The 23,561-nt window shown below is 41.3% G+C and overlaps 1 protein-coding gene across 6 annotated transcripts in view; it reads left to right on the top strand.

Moving 5' to 3' along the window:
• C2CD5 (C2 calcium dependent domain containing 5) overlaps window positions 1-23,561 on the top strand; it is a 584,106-nt gene that overhangs the window by 82,364 nt on the left and 478,181 nt on the right. For all 6 annotated transcript variants that reach the window (XM_053719104.1, XM_053719103.1, XM_053719107.1 and 3 more), the window contains one exon: window positions 4,141-4,249. In XM_053719104.1, the coding sequence (XP_053575079.1) occupies window positions 4,141-4,249 (109 nt within the window). The remainder of the gene's footprint in view (window positions 1-4,140; window positions 4,250-23,561) is intronic.

The raw sequence follows: 23,561 nt of genomic DNA, 5'->3' as shown, positions 1-23,561 counted from the left end.
GGTTATAAATGCAGGTATGTAGCACTTCTTATCTAGTATATATGTGTGTGTTTAGTTATAAATGCAGGTATGTAGCAATTTTTATTTAGTATATATGTGTGTGTTTAGTTATAAATGCAGTAGGGCTGCACGATTAATCACATATGCGATTTAAAACCGCAATTAATCGCCGCCAGTGGCATATTTAGGTTTTGTGCTGCCCTATGCACTCAAAATTCTGCAACTACATATACACCAGGCCAGGCTATTTCTTACATTTAACTTTCTTTTCAGTTATATACACACATCAAGCTCTGCAATAGTCTGTGCGATTCTACCAATGAGCACAGAAATTGTAAAAAGAAAACCAGGTTGAAAAAATACACAAGTAGCCCACAAATAATGGTATTCTTAATGGTAAGATAGAGTATTTTTGAGTCAGATATGGCACTGTAATGTGAAATTAATCTATAGAAAGGCAGCAAACTGGGAGTGACAGAATACAGTGTGCACAGCAGGCAGGAAAATGCTCTCCAAGAAGAAAAAAAACAACTTTTTTTTTTAGTAGATTTTTAACATTTCAACATATATCACTCACACAAGTCCTTTATGTAGTGAAGTGATGATCTTCAGGCTTGATAACGATCTCTAAAATAAAGAAGAGAATAGTTCTGCCTGTGATCCCAGATCCCACTAACTGCAAACATTCCACTTTTTTATATATATATTAGTGTGTGTATATAATATATGTATGTGTATATATATATATATATATATATATATATATATATATATAATGTATACACACACGCACACATATGTGGTTTGTATTTTTTTTTTTTTTTTTTTAATATTTTTATTGAGGTTTACAAAACACATATCATACACTGAAGATTCACTTGTCTCAAGAAGCATGTTACAATAAAATGTAGGACCAGCATCAACAAACAGAAATGCATATTAAACAATAATCTGTATAGCGACTATGAATTATCTTAGTCCAGCATTAGATATCATGACTGCTCAAATTTAACATGTCTCTGACTTATAAGCCTATCATAGCTAAAATGCTCAAGTAGTAAATTCGTAACAGTAGCCTTGCTTGCTCTAGCAGTCTGACTCTCAAATTGAATTATAAAAGTTAAACCTCGTGTTTATTTATATTTTCTACTATCTATTCCCATTAGAACCAATATGGACCAACATGGACCTAAACAGCCAGATGCATCTTAATAAAGGAAGTAGTAGATAAATAGGAAAGGGGTTCTTAATAGCCGCAATATTAAGGTAAATATAAAATAGGTATCAAAGGGAAGTGCGATGGAGTCTGTGCTCCACTGTTTAACCAGTAAACAGATTTGAGAAGAGGGGGGCGAAGCAACTATTCTGGAAATTATGATCTCAGGGCAAACTGTATGAATACATTCTCACATCCCAAATATCCCAAAACTACCTCAATATAGTACATCTTAGCAACTAGCAGACAAAACGTCGACTTATTGTGTCCAGCAGTAATTATCAAACATTACAACGAAAATGTAAATATAATTCCCAACCTACTAAGAATGTTAACATATAACACATTCCAGTATTTTTAGAAGTTATCAGAAAATGTATCATTGGTAGATAAATGAAATCAAACTATATTATAAGTTCTCTACATTTTGTCTCTACTCAATATACAAAAAAAAAAAAAAATCCATAATTTCAAATAGAATATGAATAAACTAAAATAAACTGATGTCATCAACCATATCCAGGCATGATCTAAAACTCGGTATATAATTCCTGCAACATAGAGTTTATAATTGAAACTGCAGCTGCAGCTCAAGCATTTATTTAGAAAACTAATATTGAAAACCCATATATAGCTACAGATGGGTATGTTTAGGTGGCAGTTGGGCTAGACATTGCAATAATGGCTGAACAGTAAACCAGCTCTAATAATCTCTTCGTGGGGGACATGAGGACCAACATGACTGCCTCTCAAATATTTGTATATAAAGTAGTAAATTTTAACAATCAGCATTTAGGACATCATCTTATAGGGTCTATCAATTACTAACAAACATAACAACAAGAATCTATATATGAATGCAACTTAAAATGTTAAGTAGGTATGTGTGCCTTAGTAAATTGCAGCATAAGGTAGCTAAGGACTCGTATTAACTTTGAGTAATAGATGTTCTGAATGTAATGTAGCTTTGTATGAGGGGATAAGTGATATCCATTAGTTATATGATATGGTGGTGCAAATATGCAACTATCTCTTCCTATAGCATGTGGAAGTGAAACGATCCCTAGATAGTGCATATCTTATCCTAAACAAGAATACAACTTTGCTGTCAATAGTAGTAATAACCCTTGTTAGTGTGCCCCAATAATATAGTATGCAACCAGTCTGCACAAAAAAGGATAGCAGCTTTCACATTAGTCACAATGTAGCCCAAATGGATCAACACTAGAAATCTTAAAGGCCATAGCAATCCTAGAACCAAAACATTTATACATCGCAAGAGTCCATAACTTGTGCATCCCTGAAAAGAAAAAAACATTAGTTAAGTTACTGCACATGAGTCCCAACAGCAGGAAAAGTATTAGCGTTTTAATCTACATTCCTGCCCGTCAGTAAAGCACTATTACCCTATACCAGTTCTTTCCAAGAGAATACTTTCCTCCTCCACTCCAGTATTGGGCCATATGCAGGACCCAGTAATCTCTGCCTTTTAGATCCTTGTGGAAATATCCAGGAGGTGGGAGAGTCTAAACAATCTATCCAAGCCCCAAGAAAGTGGAATTTAGGTGTCAGGGGGTCCGTAATGATATTCTTCCTCTTCTCACCTCTGCCATCATGGCTATCAGGCCATAATCTCTCCCACGGCCTGCACACTGGCCTCGCCAAACAACCGATCCTTAAATGTCTCAAGGCTATATCCACAAAGGCTATCAGAGAGTCCCAGTCCGTGCGACCAAGAGAGCTATCGCCATGGGCCTGAGCGTTAGGTAGTTTGATCTGCAGCGGCATCGGAGAAGACGCTCCTGTATTAGGCAAGTCCGTAGATGTGGTAGGTGACCAGTGTCGGGGCCCCAGAACACCGCCACCCACATGCTGTCGAGTCGCCTTGTCAGACCGGTAGGTTTCTTCTAATGGCATATTGAAGGTGCTACGAAATGCCGTGGAGATAGCAGTGGTGAGTGTTGCCTGAAAGTTAGTTAGCAGGGAGTCGATCGCTATGAGAATTTCGTTCTCCATGTTGGAAATGAACGTAGTGGCCATGGCCTCAGCTCTGATTGACCAGATAGGACCCAAAGGCTTCTTAGAACTCTCTGTAGATGTACACTTAGTTTCTACCAGTCGCGTTAGCTGCATAAATCTGTTCAGTAGATTAGGTACCGAGGACAGCAGATTCCCTTAGTTTGCTTCCTGATCGCTTCAAAGATGGATCCGCTGGCAACCTCGTGGCATTACCAAAGAACATAAGTAGGGATCATGAACACCTCAGAGACTCCAAGGCTCCCCAAATATTAGTCATGATATGTGATTCAAATGGATATTGGCTGCGAATATCAAATATGGTATAAATTGAGATAAGATCCTAGAAATATTATATGTGAAGCAGGAGCTCCTGTGAAACACGTCCTACCGCTTTGGCGTCAAGCTCCGCCCCGTGGTTTGTATTTTTATGCTCCCGTATTGGGCATTCAGATAAATGTACATTAAGATTCTGTAGTCTTAAATTTAATTTTCTATTGAAAAATTAAGGTGTTATAGTCATTTATAAGAAAATCGCAATTAAATCGCAATCGAGATTTTTAGGGTCCAAAATCCCGATTTTCATTTTTGCACATATCGCCAAGCCCTAACACACACATACACTTAGGTGGTAGTTGGCTGCTTAATGGTGGCTGTGTATATATATATATAAAATCTCTTGTTATTCGTTTACCAAATGTGTTCAGCTAGCTCCCAGTAATGCATTGCTGCTTCCTCAACAAATGATAGTAAAATTAATCTATAAAGTTGTTCCTAATTATATGCTCTGTCTGAATAATGAAAGAAAGAGTTGAATGTCCCTTTAATTGGGTAATTAATAGGGGGTTAAATTGACGTTAGTCATGCTGCATGTTGGTTTACGTTAACTGACGTTTTTCTCTCTGCAGGAGTTTCCCTTTTTCACTCTGACATCTTTTCCGCCGGGGTTCCTGGTTCACATCGGAGGTGTTGTCAGCGCTCGATCTGTGAAGCTTTTGGATCGTATTCATAATCCTGGTATGTCTGCTGAGCTGTCCATGTCCCCTTCATTATGACCTCTGGTTAAATATTAAATTCACTGCTTCTCATCACCAGCAGCTGCTCTTCCCGATTTTACAGAATTCTCCCAAACACAACTATTGTGCACAGCCATTTTGAGAAAACAAACCAACATATTTTTGCCATGCCATGTTGTTTTTCACCTACTTTCTGTTTAATTAGAGGAATATTCTGTATGAATATTTCTCCCAGTGTTCTGTCATGGCAGTGAATATATATATAGAGTGGATATAAAATGCTTGTTTGGGGGCCATACCATAAACTTTCTCATCTCCTAATTTCTTTTGTTACTAATTCTGAATCTGTGTAGGCGACTCATGAAGGTGAGTAAGCAGCTATAATTGTTTTACATGCATAGATATGTTGTGGGTTATATTCTCAAACGCTACAAATGGCTCAAGCAAAGCTTTATTAACACTCACATTATCCAAAAAGGTTTCTATGTCAACCAGCGCATTCGACTTATGAACCTAGTAAGCTCTATAATTTATCACGGTTATATAAAACTGCCCATGCTTAAAAGGACGGGCAAGTGATGCAATAACCATAAAGGGACGGTCTACTGTAAAGGTAAAATGCTCTCTTTAATTAGTTTTTTTTCTAATTCCTTTTTTTTTACTTTTTTTTTATATTGAGAATTAGAGAACATGGTCAACGTTGCACTGCTGGAACTCTCCATTTTGATTCAAGTGAGATTACGGCCAGTAATTAGAGTATGCACATAAATTCCTGCTCCTGATAGGCTTACATGCTGTATTCTCATATAGAGAGACTCAGAAGTACTCTACAAAACAAAGCATTTTATTTCCACAGTAGAATGTACCTTTTAAATATATTGAATCAACTCATTGCAAAAATCAAATGGTTTTTTTTTTTCTTTCATAAGGTAGTGACAGTCCACAATCCATTACTCATGGTATCCAACTCCAGGCCACTAGAAGGAGACAAATATTCCCAATACTTCCAAGAGCACTTAGTCCCTCCCACCTTGCTTGTATCCCAGTCTTATTTTTGCCTCCCAGGAGAAAGGTCACCAGCTCATCTAGGCAATTCATGTATGGATCACCTTATGCATTCTAACAAATGCTGCCCTTGCAGTATAAGGGAGTTCTTCAGATTATGCTCCAGGATTTAAAGATTTTGTGTGCTCAACTTTGTCTGAGATGTTGGCGGCCATGCCTCCTACCAGTAAATGCAAGAGAGTCTCAGATAAACAACCTACTGTTGATTTATCTAGCCAATTGTGAATCTCTTTAGATCAGATCTGCTAAACAGTTACTTTCAGACTCTAACACATCACTTCATTCTTCTGAAGGTGAGGTACTATCTGAAGTTCAGGAATCAGTTGCTGATCAGAATACAGACTTCTCTTTTTATGTTCAAGCTTGAACATCTTCAAACTCTTCTAAAAGAGTTTTTTTTTATACTTTAATGGTACAAGACTCTAAGCCTTTGGAAGCAAAATCCATCAAACGGATTTAATTTTCAAACCTTCTGTTAAAATTCCAGAGTTTGTTCCAGTGAGGTTATTACCAAAGAGGATTCCAAACCTGGTCTTCCTTTTAACCCATCATTTGCATTTAAAAGGATGTTCCCCTTACCAACTGCTAGCATAGAGCTTTGTAAAACTATCCCAAAGGTGGATGGTGCCATATCCCTCCACCTTAGCAAAACGCGCTACTACAGCTATAGAGGATAGTACTTCCTTTAAATACCCTATGGACAGAAAATTAGAGTCTTTTCATTGTCATTTTAAACTTCTTAGGTCAGCAAATTATTTAATCTGAGATGCTATTGTTGATATTATTAGGATCAATTCCAAAAATATGGTGTTGGTTTTGACCAGAAGAGCTTTTTGGCTAAAATCATGGCCAGCTGACATGGTTTCAAGATCTAGACTGCTGTATTATCTCTTTTTCTCAAGGAAATATTTTATTTGGGACAGTTTTTTTCTGTTCCGCGTCCCAAAGCATCCTGTAAAGGCACAAGCCCTTTTTCATTGTGTTCAGGATCTAGAACTCATGGGAGTTATAGTTCTGTTGCCAATATCAGAACAAGGCCAGGGTTTTTACTCCAACCTTTTCATAGTTCCCAAAAAAGAGGGAACATTCAGGCCTATTCTGGATTTGAAATGTCTAAACAAGTTCCTTAGGATTCCTAATTCAAAATGGAATCAATCCGGACTACTCTACCCCTTGTTTAACAAGGGCAATATATGTCAATGATATACTTGAAGGTTGCTTACTATCATATTCCTGTCCACAAAGACCATCACCAGTTCCAAAGATTTGCCTATCAGGACAAACATTTTCAGTTTATTGCTCTCCCATTTGGTCTTGCTACTGCTCCCAGAATTTTTACAAAAGTCCTGGGAACTCTCTTGTCTGTAATAAGAACTCAGGGTATTTCGGTGGCTCCATACCTGGACAATATCTTCGTACAGGCACCATCTTTACCTTTAGCAGTAACTAATACCAACAGGCTTTTTTTTTCTTTGCAGTTATGGTTTGAAAATTTGCATTCCAAAGAGTTTATCTCTTCAAACCAGAGTCTCCTATCTAGGAGTCATTATAGACTCTATAACAATGAGACTTTCCTTGGAAGATCAAAGGAGATCAAAGTTTCATACAACATGTGTGAGACTTCAGTCTCTCTCCAATGCTACTGTAGCCTTATGCATGGAAGTATTATATCTGATGATTTCTGCATCAGATGCCATTCCATTTGCTCGGTTTCACATGACGCCTCTTCAGTTATGCATGTTATGTCAGTGGTGCAAGGACTACACTCAACTTTCTCAAAGTATACTTTTGAATCCCACAGAAAGGAAGTCTCTATCCTGGAGGATAGAGAAACAAACTATTTTTTAAGGGGGTGGCATCTTTTGTCCATTCCACTTGGACAATAATCATGACAGACACAAGTCACTTGGTTCTACTCAAGGAGGCGAGGTTATCCATAAATATCTTCAAACTCTGTGCTTTCTTCAGGGCTCGTCAGAGCTGGTCTCTCCTGTAAGAAGAGGCTTATTTGCATTTTCCAATTAGACAATGTCACAGTGGTGGTGTAAAATATCACTCATGAAGGAGAAACACGCAGTTCTCCCGTGATGAAGGAAGTCTCTTGTATTCTGTCTTGGGCAGAAAACAATCTTGCTACAATTTCTGCAATTCATATCCCAGGTGTGAAAAATTGGGAAGCAGATTTTCTGAGTCATCAATCCCTTTATTCATGGGAATGGTCTTTACATCAGGAAGTGGTAGCCGGAACCAAACAAGAGCAATCATCAGTCAGGTTGATTGCTCCAACTTGGCCATGCAGATCTGGTTTAGATGCCTGGTAGTCCTCCGTGGCCTCAACCACTAAGTTGCTACCTTCTATCTCAAGAATCCCTTCTATCATCAAGATCTAGAGTCTCTCAACTTGAAGTCTTGGAGATTGAATACCTAATTTTAAGAGGTTTTTCGGATGAAGTAGTTGAAACTTTATACAGGCCAGAAAGCCTGTTATGAGAAAAATATATCATAATAATGTGGACATTTGTCTTGCTTAAAAATGGTTTTACTATAGTAACAATATAGTAGGTAAAGTAGTACTAATGGTAAGTATCTATAGATGCCAAATATTTTTGTAATCAACAAGCACCTGTTAGGTGGGCAATATAGCACTAAGAAGACTCATAGATAAATGAGTTACAAAGTCTGTAACAAAAAAGAGAGTGCTTTACCCCTGCAATTATTTAGGTAACATTCTCACTGAATAATACAGGAATGGTTTTTAACCATTCATACTGTATCTTTATTGGTTTAACTATTCAATCATACACGTTTAAAAACAATTAAACTCTCTAGATATCAAAATATAGCATAGATGTGTGAATAATACCGCTGAGAATCATGTATCTATATGTGAAACATTGTACTTGGTTTGTATGATATCAAGCAGTCAGATACAAACATTATCTTTTGTAGCCGGCTATTAATAAATTCAGTAATAATGTTGTAACAAGAGGACCTGTTAATATGTGGGATGTCAGATTATGAGATTAAAGCTATCTAGCTAATACTCTATCTGTAATTATAAAGTCCTTGCTTGCACAGTCAACTTTAGCACAGCTGCTCAATGTAATAGATTCTGTCTTCTTGAACTCTCTCGATATCAATATATAGCATAGGTATGTGAATAATACCTCCTGATAGTCATGTATCTATATATGAAACATTGTACTTGGTTTGTATAATATCAAGCAGTTAGATACAAACAATTTCTTTTGCAGACGTCTATTAATACATTCATAAATAATTCTGTAACAAGAGGACCTGTTAATATGTGGGATGTCATGTCAGTTTGTGAGATTAAAGCTATCTAGCTAATACTCTATCTGTAATAATAAAGTCCTTGCTTGCACAGTTAACTTTAGCACGTCTGTTCAGTGTAATAGATTCTGTCTGCTTAAGCCCCTTCTATAGCGGAGGCTAGATTAACGTTTAATTGACTTGTTTCACTAACATAGCACAACGTCTGATCTCAGAATATAACACACATTTACAAGCTATTGGCAATCAACAGTTATAGAGAATAAGCGGTTAAAAAAAATGAGAGTATGAACTCTCTGAAGCCAGACCCCTGACACTTGTTTTGCTCACGCTTCCTCAGAGGAATAGCTGTGCTAAAGTTAACTGTGCAAGCAAGGACTTTATAATTACAGATAGAGTATTAGCTAGATTATTATTTTATTATTATTATTATCGGTTATTTGTAGAGCGCCAACAGGTTCCGCAGCGCTATAAACAAATGTGGAGTAAAAATTTTTTTTTATAGGGATCAAATGGGTAGAGGGCCCTGCCAAGAGTTGTACTGTTGTAGTCAGCTCTTAAGAAGGTAATCTACAAACAGCTTGACTCTTAGGCTTACATGCTAAAGGGGTTCAGGGGATAGCAATGGAGGAGAGGAACTGGTATAAAGAAAGGTTACCGTCGGTTGTATGCATCCCTGAACAGTAGAGTCTTTAGGGAGCACTTGAAGCTTTCAAAACTAGAAGAGAGTCTTGTGGAGCGAGGCAGAGAGTTCCACAAGATGGGAGCCAGTCTGGAGAAGTCCTGTAAACGGGAGTGTGATGAGGTGACAAGAGAGGAGGAGAGTAGGAGGTTGTGAGCAGAGCGAAGGGGACGGGAGGGAGAGTATCTGGAGACAAGGTCTGAGATATAGGGGGGAGCATTGCAGTTGAGGGCTTTGTATGTCAGAGTGAGAATTTTGTGTTTGATCCTAGACGCAAGAAGAAGCCAGTGAAGGGATTGGCAGAGAGGTGCAGCAGATGAAGAGCGACGTGTAAGGAAGATGAGCCTGGCAGAGGCATTCATTATGGATTGTAAAGGAGCTAGGCAGCAGGTGGGGAGACCAGAGAGGACAGAGTTGCAGTAATCGAGGCGGGAAAGGATGAGAGAGTGGATTGTTTGTTAGTTGTGCCTTGTGTAAGGAAGTGTCTAACTTTAGAGATGTTTTTGAGGTGGAAGAGGCAGGCTTTAGCCAAGGACTGAATGTGAGGAGTGAAAGAAAGATCTGAGTCAAATGTGACCCAGAGACATTGGGCATGCGGTGTAGGGGTAATGATGGAGTTGTCGACACTTATGAAGAGATTGGGGGTGGAGATTTTGGAAGAAGGGGGGAAAAAAAAGGAGCTCAGTTTTGGAGAGATTTAGCTTGAGGTAGTGAGAGGACATCCAGGAAGAGATGTGAGAAAGACACTTAGTGACACGGGTTAGCAAGGAACGAGATAGGTCTGGTGCAGAGAAGTAGATTTTGGTGTCGTCGGCATACAAATGATATTGGAAACCGTGGGACTTTATTAGGGAACCTAGTGATGACGTGTAGATTTAGAAGAGAAGGGGACAGAGCCTTGCGGTACTCCGACAGAAAGTGGTGACCGGGCAGAGGAGGCCCCAGAGAAGGCTACACTAAAGGTACGGCCACGAGAGGGCTGTGTCACAGATGCCGAAGGATTGGAGGGTTTGGAGCAAAAGTGGGTGGTCAACAGTGTCAAAGGCTGCAGACAGATCAAGGAGGATAAGCAGAGAGAAGTGGCCTTTTGATTTTGCTGTAAGTAGGTCGTTGGTAACCTTAACAATTACCTTAACAATTGCTGTCTCCGTGCAGTGATGGGGACTAAATCCAGATTGCTGTGGGTCAAGGGGGGAGTTTAATGTAAGGAAGTGGGATAGGCGTGCATATACTAGTTTTTCGAGAAGCTTTAAGGCAAGAGGGAGGAGGGAAATAGGGCGGTAGTTGGATGGGGAGGTTGGATCAAGGGAAGGTTTTTTGAGGATAGGTGTGACCAGTGCATGTTTCAGAGATGAGGGAAATATACTGGTGCTGAGGGAGAGGTTGAAAATGTGTGTGAGTATAGGGGTAAGGGTAGCAAAGAGGGAGGAGAGTATCTGTGAGGGGATAGGATCAAGGGGACAGTTAGTGAGGTGAGAGCGCAGTATAAGTGCCGAAACTTCTTCCTTAGTAACAGGGGAGAATGAGCTAAGTTTAAAGGGACAGTCTACACCAGAATTGTTATTGTTTTAAATGATAGATAATCCCTTGTTTACCCATTCCCTAGTTTTGCATAACCAACACAGTTATATTTATATATTTTTTATCTCTGTGATTATCTTGTATCTAAGCCTCTGCAGACTGCCCCTTTATTTGTTCTTTTGACAGACTTGCAGTTTAGCCAATCAGTGATGGCTCCCAGGTAACTTCACGTGCACGAGCACAGTGTTATCTATATGAAAAACATGAACTAACACCCTCTAGTGGTGAAAAACCTGTTAAAATGCATTCTTAAGAGGCGGCCTTCAAGGTCTAAGAAATTAGCATATGAACCTCCTAAGTTAAGCTTTCAACTAAGAATACCAAGAGAACAAAGAAAAATTGGTGATAAAAGTAAATTGGAAAATTGTTTAAAATTACATGCCCTATCTGAATCATGAAAGTTTTTTTTGGACTAGACTGTCCCTTTAAGGTTATGTGGGTTGTGATTGATTGAGAGCATTTGAGGGGTGAGAGAATGGAATTATGTTGAGAGCTGATTTAGTTTCTGATGGAGTCGATTTTGTTAATGAAGTGGCTGGCAAAGTCTTGAGCTGACAGAGAAGTTGTATTAGGAGGTGGGAGAGGGCGGAGAAGAGTATTGAAAGTGGAGAACAGACGTTTTGGGTTTGAAGAAAGATTAGGGATAAGAGTAGAGAAGTAATGTTGCTTAAAAAGATTAAGGGCAGAATAGTAGGAGTTCAAGATGAATTTGTAATGAAGAAAATCAGCTGAACTCCGAAATTTTCTCCAATGCCGCTCAGCAGTACGGGAACATCTGCGTAGGTACCGTGTCAGAGGAGTATGCCAGGGCTGAGGATGAGTGTGTGATTTCCGAGCTATGGTAAGAGGGGCCAAATTGTTAAGGACAGATGTAAGGGTGGAATTATAGTGGCAGATAGATTGGTCAGGGCAGGAAAAGGAGGAGAAGGATGAGAGGAGAGGTTCGAGGGAATTAGCAAGCTGTTGCTGATATAATGACATAATTATTTTGTGAAGTTTGGTGTGAGGAGTAGAAGGAGGGAGAGTTGTAGGGAAGGATGATATGTTGCAAGTAAGGAGATGGTGGTCAGAAAGAGGTTAGGGGGAGTTTGTGAAGTTTGAGAGAGTGTAGCGATAGCTAAGGATCAGGTCAAGGGAGTGACCGTCTGTGCGAGTGGGACAATCAGTCCATTGTGACAAACCAAAAGAGGAAGTTGTTTTGCAGATGAGGCAGTGGGATTGTCAAGAGGGATGTTGAAGTCGCCAAGAATGAGGACAGGGGTGTCTGAGGAAAGGAAATAAGGTAGCCAGGCAGCCAAGTGATAGAGAGGGGAGAGAATAAGCAAATCATGTGAGTTTCAAATAAGGGAAAATGTGAGGGAAGAAATGGGTTTTATTTGTTGAAAGGTGCAACGAGAGGAAAGTAAAATACCTACACCACCTCCTTGTCTATTGCCAGACCTAGGAGTGTGACTGAATTTGAGACCCCCATGTGACAGAGCAGCAGTGGATGCTGTGTCAAAGGGAGAGAGCCAGGTTTCTGTTAGGGCCAGAAGGTTGAGGGAGCGGGAGATGAAGAGGTCATGTATAGAAGTGAGCTTGTTGCAAACAGAGCGAGAGTTCCAGAGTGCGCAAGTGAAAGGGGTAGTGGCTTTAGATGCAGGAGGAATGTGAGTAAGGTTGGCTGAGTTTTGTTTTCTGAGTCTATGGGACGGTACACATGGATGTGCACGGCTAGGCAGTTGTTTGGGACCAGGATTAGCGGAGATGTCACCAGCAGTTAGTAAAAGCAAGAGGGAGAGTGACATGAGATGAGATAGATTTGCAGTAATGAGACTGCTTTTGAGACAAGGTGCAGGGGGGGAGGGGGAGAGAGTGTTTAGGAATAGGTAAAGTTCATGAGTACAAAAGTAAGGTGAGTTTAAGAGAGATGGGCTAATTAACAGTGCAGGTGAAGAGGGAGAAGAAGTAATTGAATAATGTAGTTTATTATAGAGACAAGAGGTAGCAAAAAGGAATATGAAGATATTGAGCATTTTTACAGTAGCAATTGCATAAGGAGACAATGAGGTACATAAAACATAATTTCTCCAACATTGGTGTGTCCGGTCCACGGCGTCATCCTTACTTGTGGGATATTCTCTTCCCCAACAGGAAATGGCAAAGAGTCCCAGCAAAGCTGGTCACATGATCCCTCCTAGGCTCCGCCCACCCCAGTCATTCTCTTTGCTGTTGCACAGGCAACATCTCCACGGAGATGGTTAAGAGTTTTTTGGTGTTTAAATGTAGTTTTATTCTTCTATCAAGTGTTTGTTATTTTAAAATAGTGCTGGTATGTACTATTTACTCTGAAACAGAAAAGGATGAAGATTTCTCCTGTTAAGTGTGGTCAGTCCACGGGTCATCATTACTTCTGGGATATTAACTCCTCCCCAACAGGAAGTGCAAGAGGATCACCCAGCAGAGCTGCTATATAGCTCCTCCCCTCTACGTCACACCCAGTCATTCTCTTGCACCCAACTAATAGATAGGATGTGTGAGAGGACTGTGGTGATTATACTTAGTTTTTATATCTTCAATCAAAAGTTTGTTATTTTAAAACAGCACCGGAGTGTGTTGTTCCCTCTCAGGTAGAATTTGAAGAAGAATCTACCTGAGTTTTTTTGTATGATTTTAGCCGGCGTAGTTAAGATCATCTTGCTGTTCTCGGCCATCTGAGGAGTGAGGTAAACTTCAGATCAGGGGACAGCGGGCAGGTTAATCTGCAAAGAGGTATGTAGCAGCATATTATTTTCTGACAATGGAATTGACTGAGAAAATACTGCCAATACCGATATAATGTAAGTTCAGCCTTAAATGCAGTAGTAGCAACTGGTATCAGGCTGTCATGTATGTATATTTACACTTCAGTATTCTGGGGAATGGCACTTCACTGGGATAATACTGTATGCATAAGACTCTTAGCCTAACTTGCAGTGGGAACGACTAGCAACAGGCTTTCTAATGACATTTCATTTATTTGATGTTAAACGTTTTGCTGGCATGTTAAATCGTTTAATTATCTGAGGTACTGGGTGAAAAATTGTTTTGGGCACTGTTTTTTCCACTTGGCGGTCGTTTTATTTAATTTAAGACAGTTTACTGACCTTCCTCACTGTTGTGTGTGAGGGGGAGGGGCCTATTTTGGCGCTTTTGCTACGCATCAGAAAATTCAGTCACAAGTCTGTTTTCTTCCCTGCATGATCCGGTTCGTCTCTACAGAGCTCAGGGGTCTTCAAAAGTTATTTTGAGGGAGGTAATCACTCACAGCAGACCTGTGAGATTGTGCTTGACTGTGATAAAAAACGTTATATTCTGTACATTTTTTCTGCTATTTAAGGGTTAGTTATCCATTACTAATGGGAGCAATCCTTTGCTAAATTGTGTTTTTACCGGAAAGAATTTGATGTTATAGTTTCTCCGGTTTATTGTTTTCTCAACTGTCATAACTTTTTTTCTGTGCTTCTTAAAGGCACAGTACGTTTTTCATATTTTTTGTAAATTGCTTTGAAAAGTATTTCCAAGTTGCTAGTTTAATTGCTAGTGTGTTAAACATGTCTGACTCAGAGGAATATCTCTGTGCTATATGTGCTAAAGCCAAAGTGGAGCCCAATAGAAATTTATGTACTAATTGCATTGATGCTACTTTAAATAAAAGTCAATCTGTACAAATTGAACATCATTCACCAAACAACGAGGGGAGAGTTATGCCGACTAACTCGCCTCACGTGTCAGTACCTGCATCTCCCGCTCGGGAGGTGCGTGATATTGTAGCGCCGAGTACTTCAGGGCGGCCATTACAAATCACATTACAGGACATGGCTAATGTTATGACTGAAGTTTTGTCTAAATTACCAGAACTTAGAGGTAAGCGTGATCACTCTGGGGTGAGAACAGAGTGCGCTGATAATATTAGGGCCATGTCAGATACTGCGTCACAATTTGCAGAACATGAGGACGGAGAGCTTCATTCTGCAGGTGACGGTTCTGATCCCGATAGAGTGGATTCAGACATTTCTAATTTTAAGTTTAAGCTCGAAAACCTCCGTGTACTGTTAGGGGAGGTATTAGCAGCTCTGAATGATTGTAACACTGTTGCAATTCCAGAGAAATTATGTAGGCTGGATAGATACTATGCGGTACCGGCGAGTACTGACGTATTTCCTATACCTAAGAGGCTTACAGAGATAATTACTAAGGAGTGGGATAGGCCCGGTGTACCCTTTTCCCCCCCTCCTGTATTTAGAAAAATGTTTCCAATAGACACCACCACACGGGACTTATGGCAGACGGTCCCTAAGGTGGAGGGAGCGGTTTCTACTCTGGCTAAGCGTACCACTATCCCGGTGGAGGATAGCTGTGCCTTTTCAGATCCAATGGATACAAAATTAGAGGGTTACCTTAAGAAAATGTTTGTTCAACAAGGTTTTATATTGCAACCCCTTGCATGTATTGCGTCTGTCACGGCCGCGGCCGCTTTTTGGTCCGAGTCCCTGGAAGAGACTCTTGACTCAATAACTATAGATGAGATTTCAAACAAGCTTAGGACACTTAAGCTAGCTAATTCATTTATTTCGGATGCCGTAGTACATTTAACTAAACTTACGGCTAAGAATTCCGGATTCGCCATTCAGGCACGCAGAGCACTGTGGCTAAAATCCTGGTCCGCTGACGTTACTTCTAAATCTAAATTACTTAACATACCTTTCAAAGGGCAGACCTTATTCGGGCCCGGGTTGAAAGAAATTATCGCTGACATTACAGGAGGTAAAGGCCATGCCCTGCCTCAAGACAGAGCCAAACCTAAGGCTAGACAGTCTAATTTTCGTTCCTTTCGTAATTTCAAGGCAGGAGCAGCATCAACTTCCTCTGCACCAAAACAGGAAGGAGCTGTTGCTCGCTACAGACAAGGCTGGAGACCTAACCAGTCCTGGAACAAGGGCAAGCAGGCCAGGAAACCTGCTGCTGCCCCTAAGACAGCATGAAGTGAGGGCCCCCGATCCGGGAACGGATCTAGTGGGGGGCAGACTTTCCCTCTTCGCCCAGTCTTGGGCAAGTGATGTCCAGGATCCCTGGGCGTTAGAGATCATATCTCAGGGATATCTTCTGGACTTCAAATCCTCTCCCCCAAAAGGGAGATTTCATCTGTCAAGGTTGTCAACAAACCAAATAAAGAAAGAGGCGTTTCTACGCTGTGTACAAGATCTTTTACTAATGGGAGTGATCCATCCGGTTCCGCGGTCGGAACACGGACAGGGGTTTTACTCAAATCTGTTTGTGGTTCCCAAAAAAGAGGGAACCTTCAGGCCAATCTTGGATTTAAAGATCCTAAACAAATTCCTAAGAGTTCCATCGTTCAAAATGGAAACTATTCGGACAATCCTACCCATGATCCAAAAGGGTCAGTACATGACCACAGTGGATTTAAAGGATGCTTACCTTCACATACCGATTCACAAGGATCATTACCGGTATCTAAGGTTTGCCTTCCTAGACAGGCATTACCAGTTTGTAGCTCTTCCATTCGGATTGGCTACGGCTCCAAGAATCTTCACAAAGGTTCTGGGTGCTCTTCTGGCGGTACTAAGACCGCGAGGAATTTCGGTAGCTCCGTACCTAGACGACATTCTGATACAAGCTTCAAGCTTTCAAACTGCCAAGTCTCATACAGAGTTAGTACTGGCATTTCTAAGGTCGCATGGATGGAAGGTGAACGAAAAGAAGAGTTCTCTCTTTCCACTCACAAGTGTTCCCTTCCTGGGGACTCTTATAGATTCTGTAGAAATGAAGATCTACCTGACAGAAGACAGGTTAACAAAGCTTCAAAATGCATGCCGTGTCCTTCATTCCATTCAACACCCGTCAGTGGCTCAATGCATGGAGGTGATCGGCTTAATGGTAGCGGCAATGGACATAGTACCCTTTGCACGCCTACATCTCAGACCGCTGCAATTGTGCATGCTAAGTCAGTGGAATGGGGATTACTCAGATTTGTCCCCTACTCTGAATCTGGATCAAGAGACCAGAAATTCTCTTCTATGGTGGCTTTCTCGGCCACATCTGTCCAGGGGGATGCCATTCAGCAGGCCAGATTGGACAATTGTAACAACAGACGCCAGCCTACTAGGTTGGGGCGCTGTCTGGAATTCTCTGAAGGCTCAGGGACCATGGACTCAGGAGGAGAGTCTCCTGCCAATAAACATTCTGGAATTGAGAGCAGTTCTCAATGCCCTTCTGGCTTGGCCCCAGTTAACAACTCGGGGGTTCATCAGGTTTCAGTCGGACAACATCACGACTGTAGCTTACATCAACCATCAAGGAGGGACAAGAAGCTCCCTAGCAATGATGGAAGTATCAAAGATAATTCGCTGGGCAGAGTCTCACTCTTGCCACCTGTCAGCAATCCACATCCCGGGAGTGGAGAACTGGGAGGCGGATTTCCTAAGTCGTCAGACTTTTCATCCGGGGGAGTGGGAACTTCATCCGGAGGTCTTTGCCCAAATACTTCGACGTTGGGGCAAACCAGAGATAGATCTCATGGCGTCTCGACAGAACGCCAAGCTTCCTTGTTACGGGTCCAGATCCAGGGATCCGGGAGCGGTTCTGATAGATGCTTTGACAGCACCTTGGACCTTCGGGATGGCTTATGTGTTTCCACCCTTCCCGATGCTTCCTCGATTGATTGCCAGAATCAAACAGGAGAGAGCATCGGTGATTCTAATAGCGCCTGCGTGGCCACGCAGGACTTGGTATGCAGATCTAGTGGACATGTCATCCTGTCCACCTTGGTCTCTGCCTCTGAGACAGGACCTTCTGATCCAGGGTCCCTTTAAACATCAAAATCTAATTTCTCTGAAGCTGACTGCTTGGAAATTGAACGCTTGATTTTATCAAAACGTGGTTTTTCTGAGTCAGTAATTGATACCTTAATATAGGCTAGGAAACCTGTTACCAGAAAGATTTACCATAAAATATGGCGTAAATACTTATATTGGTGCAAATCCAAAAGTTACTCATGGAGTAAGGTTAGGATTCCTAGGATATTGTCTTTTCTACAAGAAGGTTTAGAAAAGGGTTTATCCGCTAGTTCCTTAAAGGGACAGATTTCAGCTCTGTCCATTCTTTTACACAAACGTCTGTCAGAGGTTCCAGACGTTCAGGCTTTTTGTCAGGCTTTGGCCAGGATTAAGCCTGTGTTTAAAACTGTTGCTCCACCATGGAGTTTGAACTTAGTTCTTAATGTTTTACAGGGTGTTCCGTTTGAACCCCTTCATTCCATTGATATCAAATTGTTATCTTGGAAAGTTCTGTTTTTAATGGCTATTTCCTCGGCTCGAAGAGTCTCTGAGTTATCTGCCTTACATTGTGATTCTCCTTATCTGATTTTTCATTCAGACAAGGTAGTTCTGCGTACTAAACCTGGGTTCTTACCTAAGGTGGTCACTAACAGGAATATCAATCAAGAGATTGTTGTTCCATCTTTGTGTCCTAATCCTTCTTCGAAGAAGGAACGTCTTCTACACAATCTAGATGTAGTCCGTGCCCTGAAATTTTATTTACAGGCAACTAAAGATTTTCGACAAACTTCTTCCCTTTTTGTCGTTTATTCTGGTCAGAGGAGAGGTCAAAAAGCTTCTGCTACCTCTCTCTCTTTTTGGCTTCGTAGCATAATACGTTTAGCGTATGAGACTGCTGGGCAGCAGCCTCCTGAAAGAATTACAGCTCATTCTACTAGAGCTGTGGCTTCCACTTGGGCCTTTAAGAATGAGGCCTCTGTTGAACAGATTTGCAAGGCTGCAACTTGGTCTTCTCTTCATACTTTTTCCAAATTTTACAAATTTGACACTTTTGCTTCTTCGGAGGCTGTTTTTGGGAGAAAGGTTCTTCAGGCAGTGGTTCCTTCCGTATAAAGAGCCTGCCTGTCCCTCCCGTCATCCGTGTACTTTAGCTTTGGTATTGGTATCCCAGAAGTAATGATGACCCGTGGACTGACCACACTTAACAGGAGAAAACATAATTTATGCTTACCTGATAAATTCCTTTCTCCTGTAGTGTGGTCAGTCCACGGCCCGCCCTGTTTTTTATGGCAGGGCTAAATTTTTAAATTATACTCCAGTCACCACTGCACCCTTTGGCTTCTCCTTTCTTGTTGGTTCTTGGTCGAATGACTGGGTGTGACGTAGAGGGGAGGAGCTATATAGCAGCTCTGCTGGGTGATCCTCTTGCACTTCCTGTTGGGGAGGAGTTAATATCCCAGAAGTAATGATGACCCGTGGACTGACCACACTACAGGAGAAAGGAATTTATCAGGTACGCATAAATTATGTTTTCTGTTTGTAAGAGGAAGATGATTTTAGCAGACAGTAACTAAAATCGATTGCTGTTTCCACACAGGACTGTTGAGATGAAGTAACTTCAGTTGGGGGAAACAGCAGTCTTTTCTGCTTAAGGTATGACTAGACATATTTCTAACAAGACCATGTAATGCTGGAAGGCTGTCATTTCCCCTCATGGGGACCGGTAAGCCATTTTCTTAGTTAAACATAAAAGAATAAAGGGCTTCAAAAAGGGCTTAAAAACTGGTAGACATTTTTCTGGGCTAAAACGATTGCTTTACTAGGCATATTATGCAGATTCTAACTAATTATTGGTATTATAATCTTGGGGAACGTTTAGAAAAACGGCAGGCACTGTGTTGGACACCTTTTTCAGATGGGGGCCTTTCTAGTTATAGACAGAGCCTCATTCTGGGACTGTATAGGGGTTAAATGTAAAAACGGCTCCGGTTCCGTTATTTTAAGGGTTAAAGCTCTGAAATTTGGTGTGCAATACTTTTAATGCTTTAAGACATTGTGGTGAAATTTTGGTGAATTTTGAACAATTCCTTCATACTTTTTCACATATTCAGTAATAAAGTGTTTTCAGTTTGAAATTTAAAGTGACAGTAACGGTTTTATTTTAAAACGTTTTTTGTGCTTTGTTGACAAGTTTAAGCCTGTTTAACATGTCTGTACCATCAGATAAGCTATGTTCTATATGTATAAAAGCCAATGTGTCTCCCCATTTAAATTTATGTGATAATTGTGCCATAGTGTCCAAACAAAGTAAGGACAGTAATGCCACAGATAATGATATTGCCCAAGATTCCTCAAATGAGGGGAGTAAACATGATACTACATCATCCCCTACTGTGTCTACACCAGTTATGCCCACACAGGAGGCCCCTAGTACATCTAGTGCGCCAATACTTATTACCATGCAACAATTAACGGCTGTAATGGATAACTCCATAGCAAATCTTTTATCCAAAATGCCTACTTATCAGAGAAAGCGCGATTGCTCTGTTTTAAACACTGAAGAGCAAGAGGACGCTGATGATAACTGTTCTGACATACCCTCACACCAATCTCAAGGGGCCATGAGGGAGGTTTTGTCTGATGGAGAAATTTCAGATTCAGGAAAAATTTCTCATCAAGCTGAACCTGATGTTGTGACATTTAAATTTAAATTAGAACATCTCCGCGCACTGCTTAAGGAGGTGTTATCTACTCTGGATGATTGTGACAATTTGGTCATTCCAGAGAAATTATGTAAGATGGACAAGTTCTTAGAGGTTCCGGTGCCCCCCGACGCTTTTCCTATACCCAAGCGGGTGGCGGACATAGTAAATAAAGAGTGGGAAAGGCCCGGCATACCTTTTGTTCCCCCCCCTATATTTAAGAAATTATTTCCTATAGTCGACCCCAGAAAGGACTTATGGCAGACAGTCCCCAAGGTCGAGGGGGCTGTTTCTACTCTAAACAAACGCACTACTATTCCTATCAAAGATAGTTGTGCTTTCAAAGATCCTATGGATAAGAAATTAGAGGGTTTGCTTAAAAAGATTTTTGTACAGCAAGGTTACCTTCTACAACCAATTTCATGCATTGTTCCTGTCACTACGGCAGCGTGTTTCTGGTTCGAGGAACTAGAAAAATCGCTCAGTAAAGAATCTTCGTATGAGGAGGTTATGGACAGAGTTCAAGCACTTAAATTGGCTAACTCTTTTGTTTTAGATGCCGCTTTGCAATTAGCTAGATTAGCGGCGAAAAATTCAGGGTTTGCTGTCGTGGCTCGCAGAGTGCTTTGGCTAAAGTCTTGGTCAGCGGATGTGTCTTCCAAGACAAAATTGCTTAACATTCCTTTCAAAGGTAAAACATTATTTGGACCTGATTTGAAAGAGATTATTTCAGACATCACTGGGGGAAAGGGCCACGCCCTCCCACAGGATAGGTCTTTTAAGGCTAATAATAAGCCTAATTTTCGTCCCTTTCGCAGAAACGGACCAGTCTCTAATTCTGTATCCTCTAAGCAAGAGGGTAATACTTCACAGCCCAAACCAGCCTGGAAACCAATGCAAGGCTGGAACAAGGGTAAGCAGGCCAAGAAGCCTACCACTGCTACCAAAACAGCATGAAGGTATAGCCCCCGATCCGGGACCGGATCTAGTGGGGGGCAGACTTTCTCTCTTTGCTCAGGCTTGGGCAAGAGATGTTCAGGATCCTTGGGCGCTAGAAATAGTTTCTCAAGGTTATCTCCTGGAATTCAAGGAACTACCCCCAAGGGGAAGGTTCCACAGGTCTCAATTATCTTCAAACCAAATAAAGAGACAGGCATTCTTACATTGTGTAGAAGACCTGTTAAAGATGGGAGTGATACATCCAGTTCCAATAAGAGAACAAGGAATGGGATTTTATTCCAATCTGTTCATAGTTCCCAAAAAAGAGGGAACATTCAGACCAATTTTGGATCTAAAGATCCTAAACAAATTTCTCAGGGTACCATCGTTCAAAATGGAAACTATTCGAACGATCCTACCTACTATCCAGGAAAATCAATTTATGACTACCGTGGATTTAAAGGATGCGTACCTACATATTCCTATCCACAAGGAACATCATCAGTTCCTAAGGTTCGCTTTTCTGGACAAGCATTACCAGTTTGTGGCACTTCCATTTGGATTAGCCACTGCTCCAAGGATTTTCACAAAGGTACTAGGGTCCCTTCTAGCGGTTCTAAGACCAAGGGGCATTGCAGTAGTACCTTACTTGGACGACATCCTGATTCAAGCGTCGTCCCTGTCAAAAGCAAAGGCTCATACGGACATCGTCCTAGCCTTTCTCAGATCTCACGGATGGAAGGTGAACAAAGAAAAAAGTTCTCTGTCCCCGTCAACAAGAGTTCCCTTCTTGGGAACAATAATAGATTCCTTAGAAATGAGGATTTTTCTGACAGAGGTCAGAAAATCAAAACTTCTAAGCTCTTGTCAAGTACTTCATTCTGTTCCTCGTCCTTCCATAGCGCAGTGCATGGAAGTAATAGGATTGATGGTTGCAACAATGGACATAGTTCCTTTTGCACAAATTCATCTAAGACCATTACAACTGTGCATGCTCAGACAGTGGAATGGGGATTATACAGACTTGTCTCCGACGATTCAAGTAGATCAAAAGACCAGAGATTCACTCCGTTGGTGGCTGACCCTGGACAATCTGTCACAGGGAATGAGCTTCCGCAGACCAGAGTGGGTCATTGTCACGACCGACGCCAGCCTAGTGGGCTGGGGCGCGGTCTGGGAATCCCTGAAAGCTCAGGGTCTATGGTCTCGGGAAGAGTCTCTTCTCCCGATAAACATTCTGGAACTGAGAGCGATATTCAATGCTCTCAGAGCTTGACCTCAACTAGCAAAGGCCAAATTCATAAGGTTTCAGTCAGACAACATGACGACCGTTGCATATATCAATCATCAGGGGGGAACAAGGACTTCCCTGGCGATGAAAGAAGTGACCAAGATAATTCAATGGGCGGAGGATCACTCCTGCCACTTGTCTGCGATCCACATCCCAGGAGTGGAAAATTGGGAAGCGGATTTTCTGAGTCGTCAGACATTCCATCCGGGGGAGTGGGAACTCCATCCGGAAATCTTTGCCCAAATAACTCAATTATGGGGCATTCCAGACATGGATCTGATGGCGTCTCGTCAGAACTTCAAGGTTCCTTGCTACGGGTCCAGATCCAGGGATCCCAAGGCGACCCTAGTAGATGCACTAGTAGCACCTTGGACCTTCAACCTAGCTTATGTATTCCCACCGTTTCCTCTCATCCCCAGGCTGGTAGCCAGGATCAATCAGGAGAGGGCCTTGGTGATCTTGATAGCTCCTGCGTGGCCACGCAGGACTTGGTATGCAGACCTGGTGAATATGTCATCGGCTCCACCATGGAAGCTACCTTTGAGACAGGACCTTCTTGTTCAGGGTCCATTCGAACATCCGAATCTGGTTTCCCTCCAACTGACGGCTTGGAGATTGAACGCTTGATTTTATCAAAGCGTGGGTTTTCAGATTCTGTAATAGATACTCTGATTCAGGCTAGAAAGCCTGTAACTAGAAAAATTTACCATAAAATATGGAAAAAATATATCTGTTGGTGTGAATCTAAAGGATTCCCATGGAACAAGATAAAAATTCCTAAGATTCTATCCTTTCTACAAGAAGGTTTGGAGAAAGGATTATCTGCAAGTTCTCTGAAGGGACAGATCTCTGCTTTATCTGTTTTACTTCACAAAAGACTGGCAGCTGTGCCAGATGTTCAAGCATTTGGAGTCTAAATCTAGTTCTTTCAGTTCTTTCAGTTC

Source organism: Bombina bombina, chromosome 6, assembly GCF_027579735.1.
Source record: "Bombina bombina isolate aBomBom1 chromosome 6, aBomBom1.pri, whole genome shotgun sequence".
In the NCBI taxonomy this organism is placed as follows: domain Eukaryota; kingdom Metazoa; phylum Chordata; class Amphibia; order Anura; family Bombinatoridae; genus Bombina; species Bombina bombina.
The sequence above is the reverse complement of the archived record's forward strand: the minus strand, read 5'-3'. Positions and strand labels throughout refer to the sequence as shown.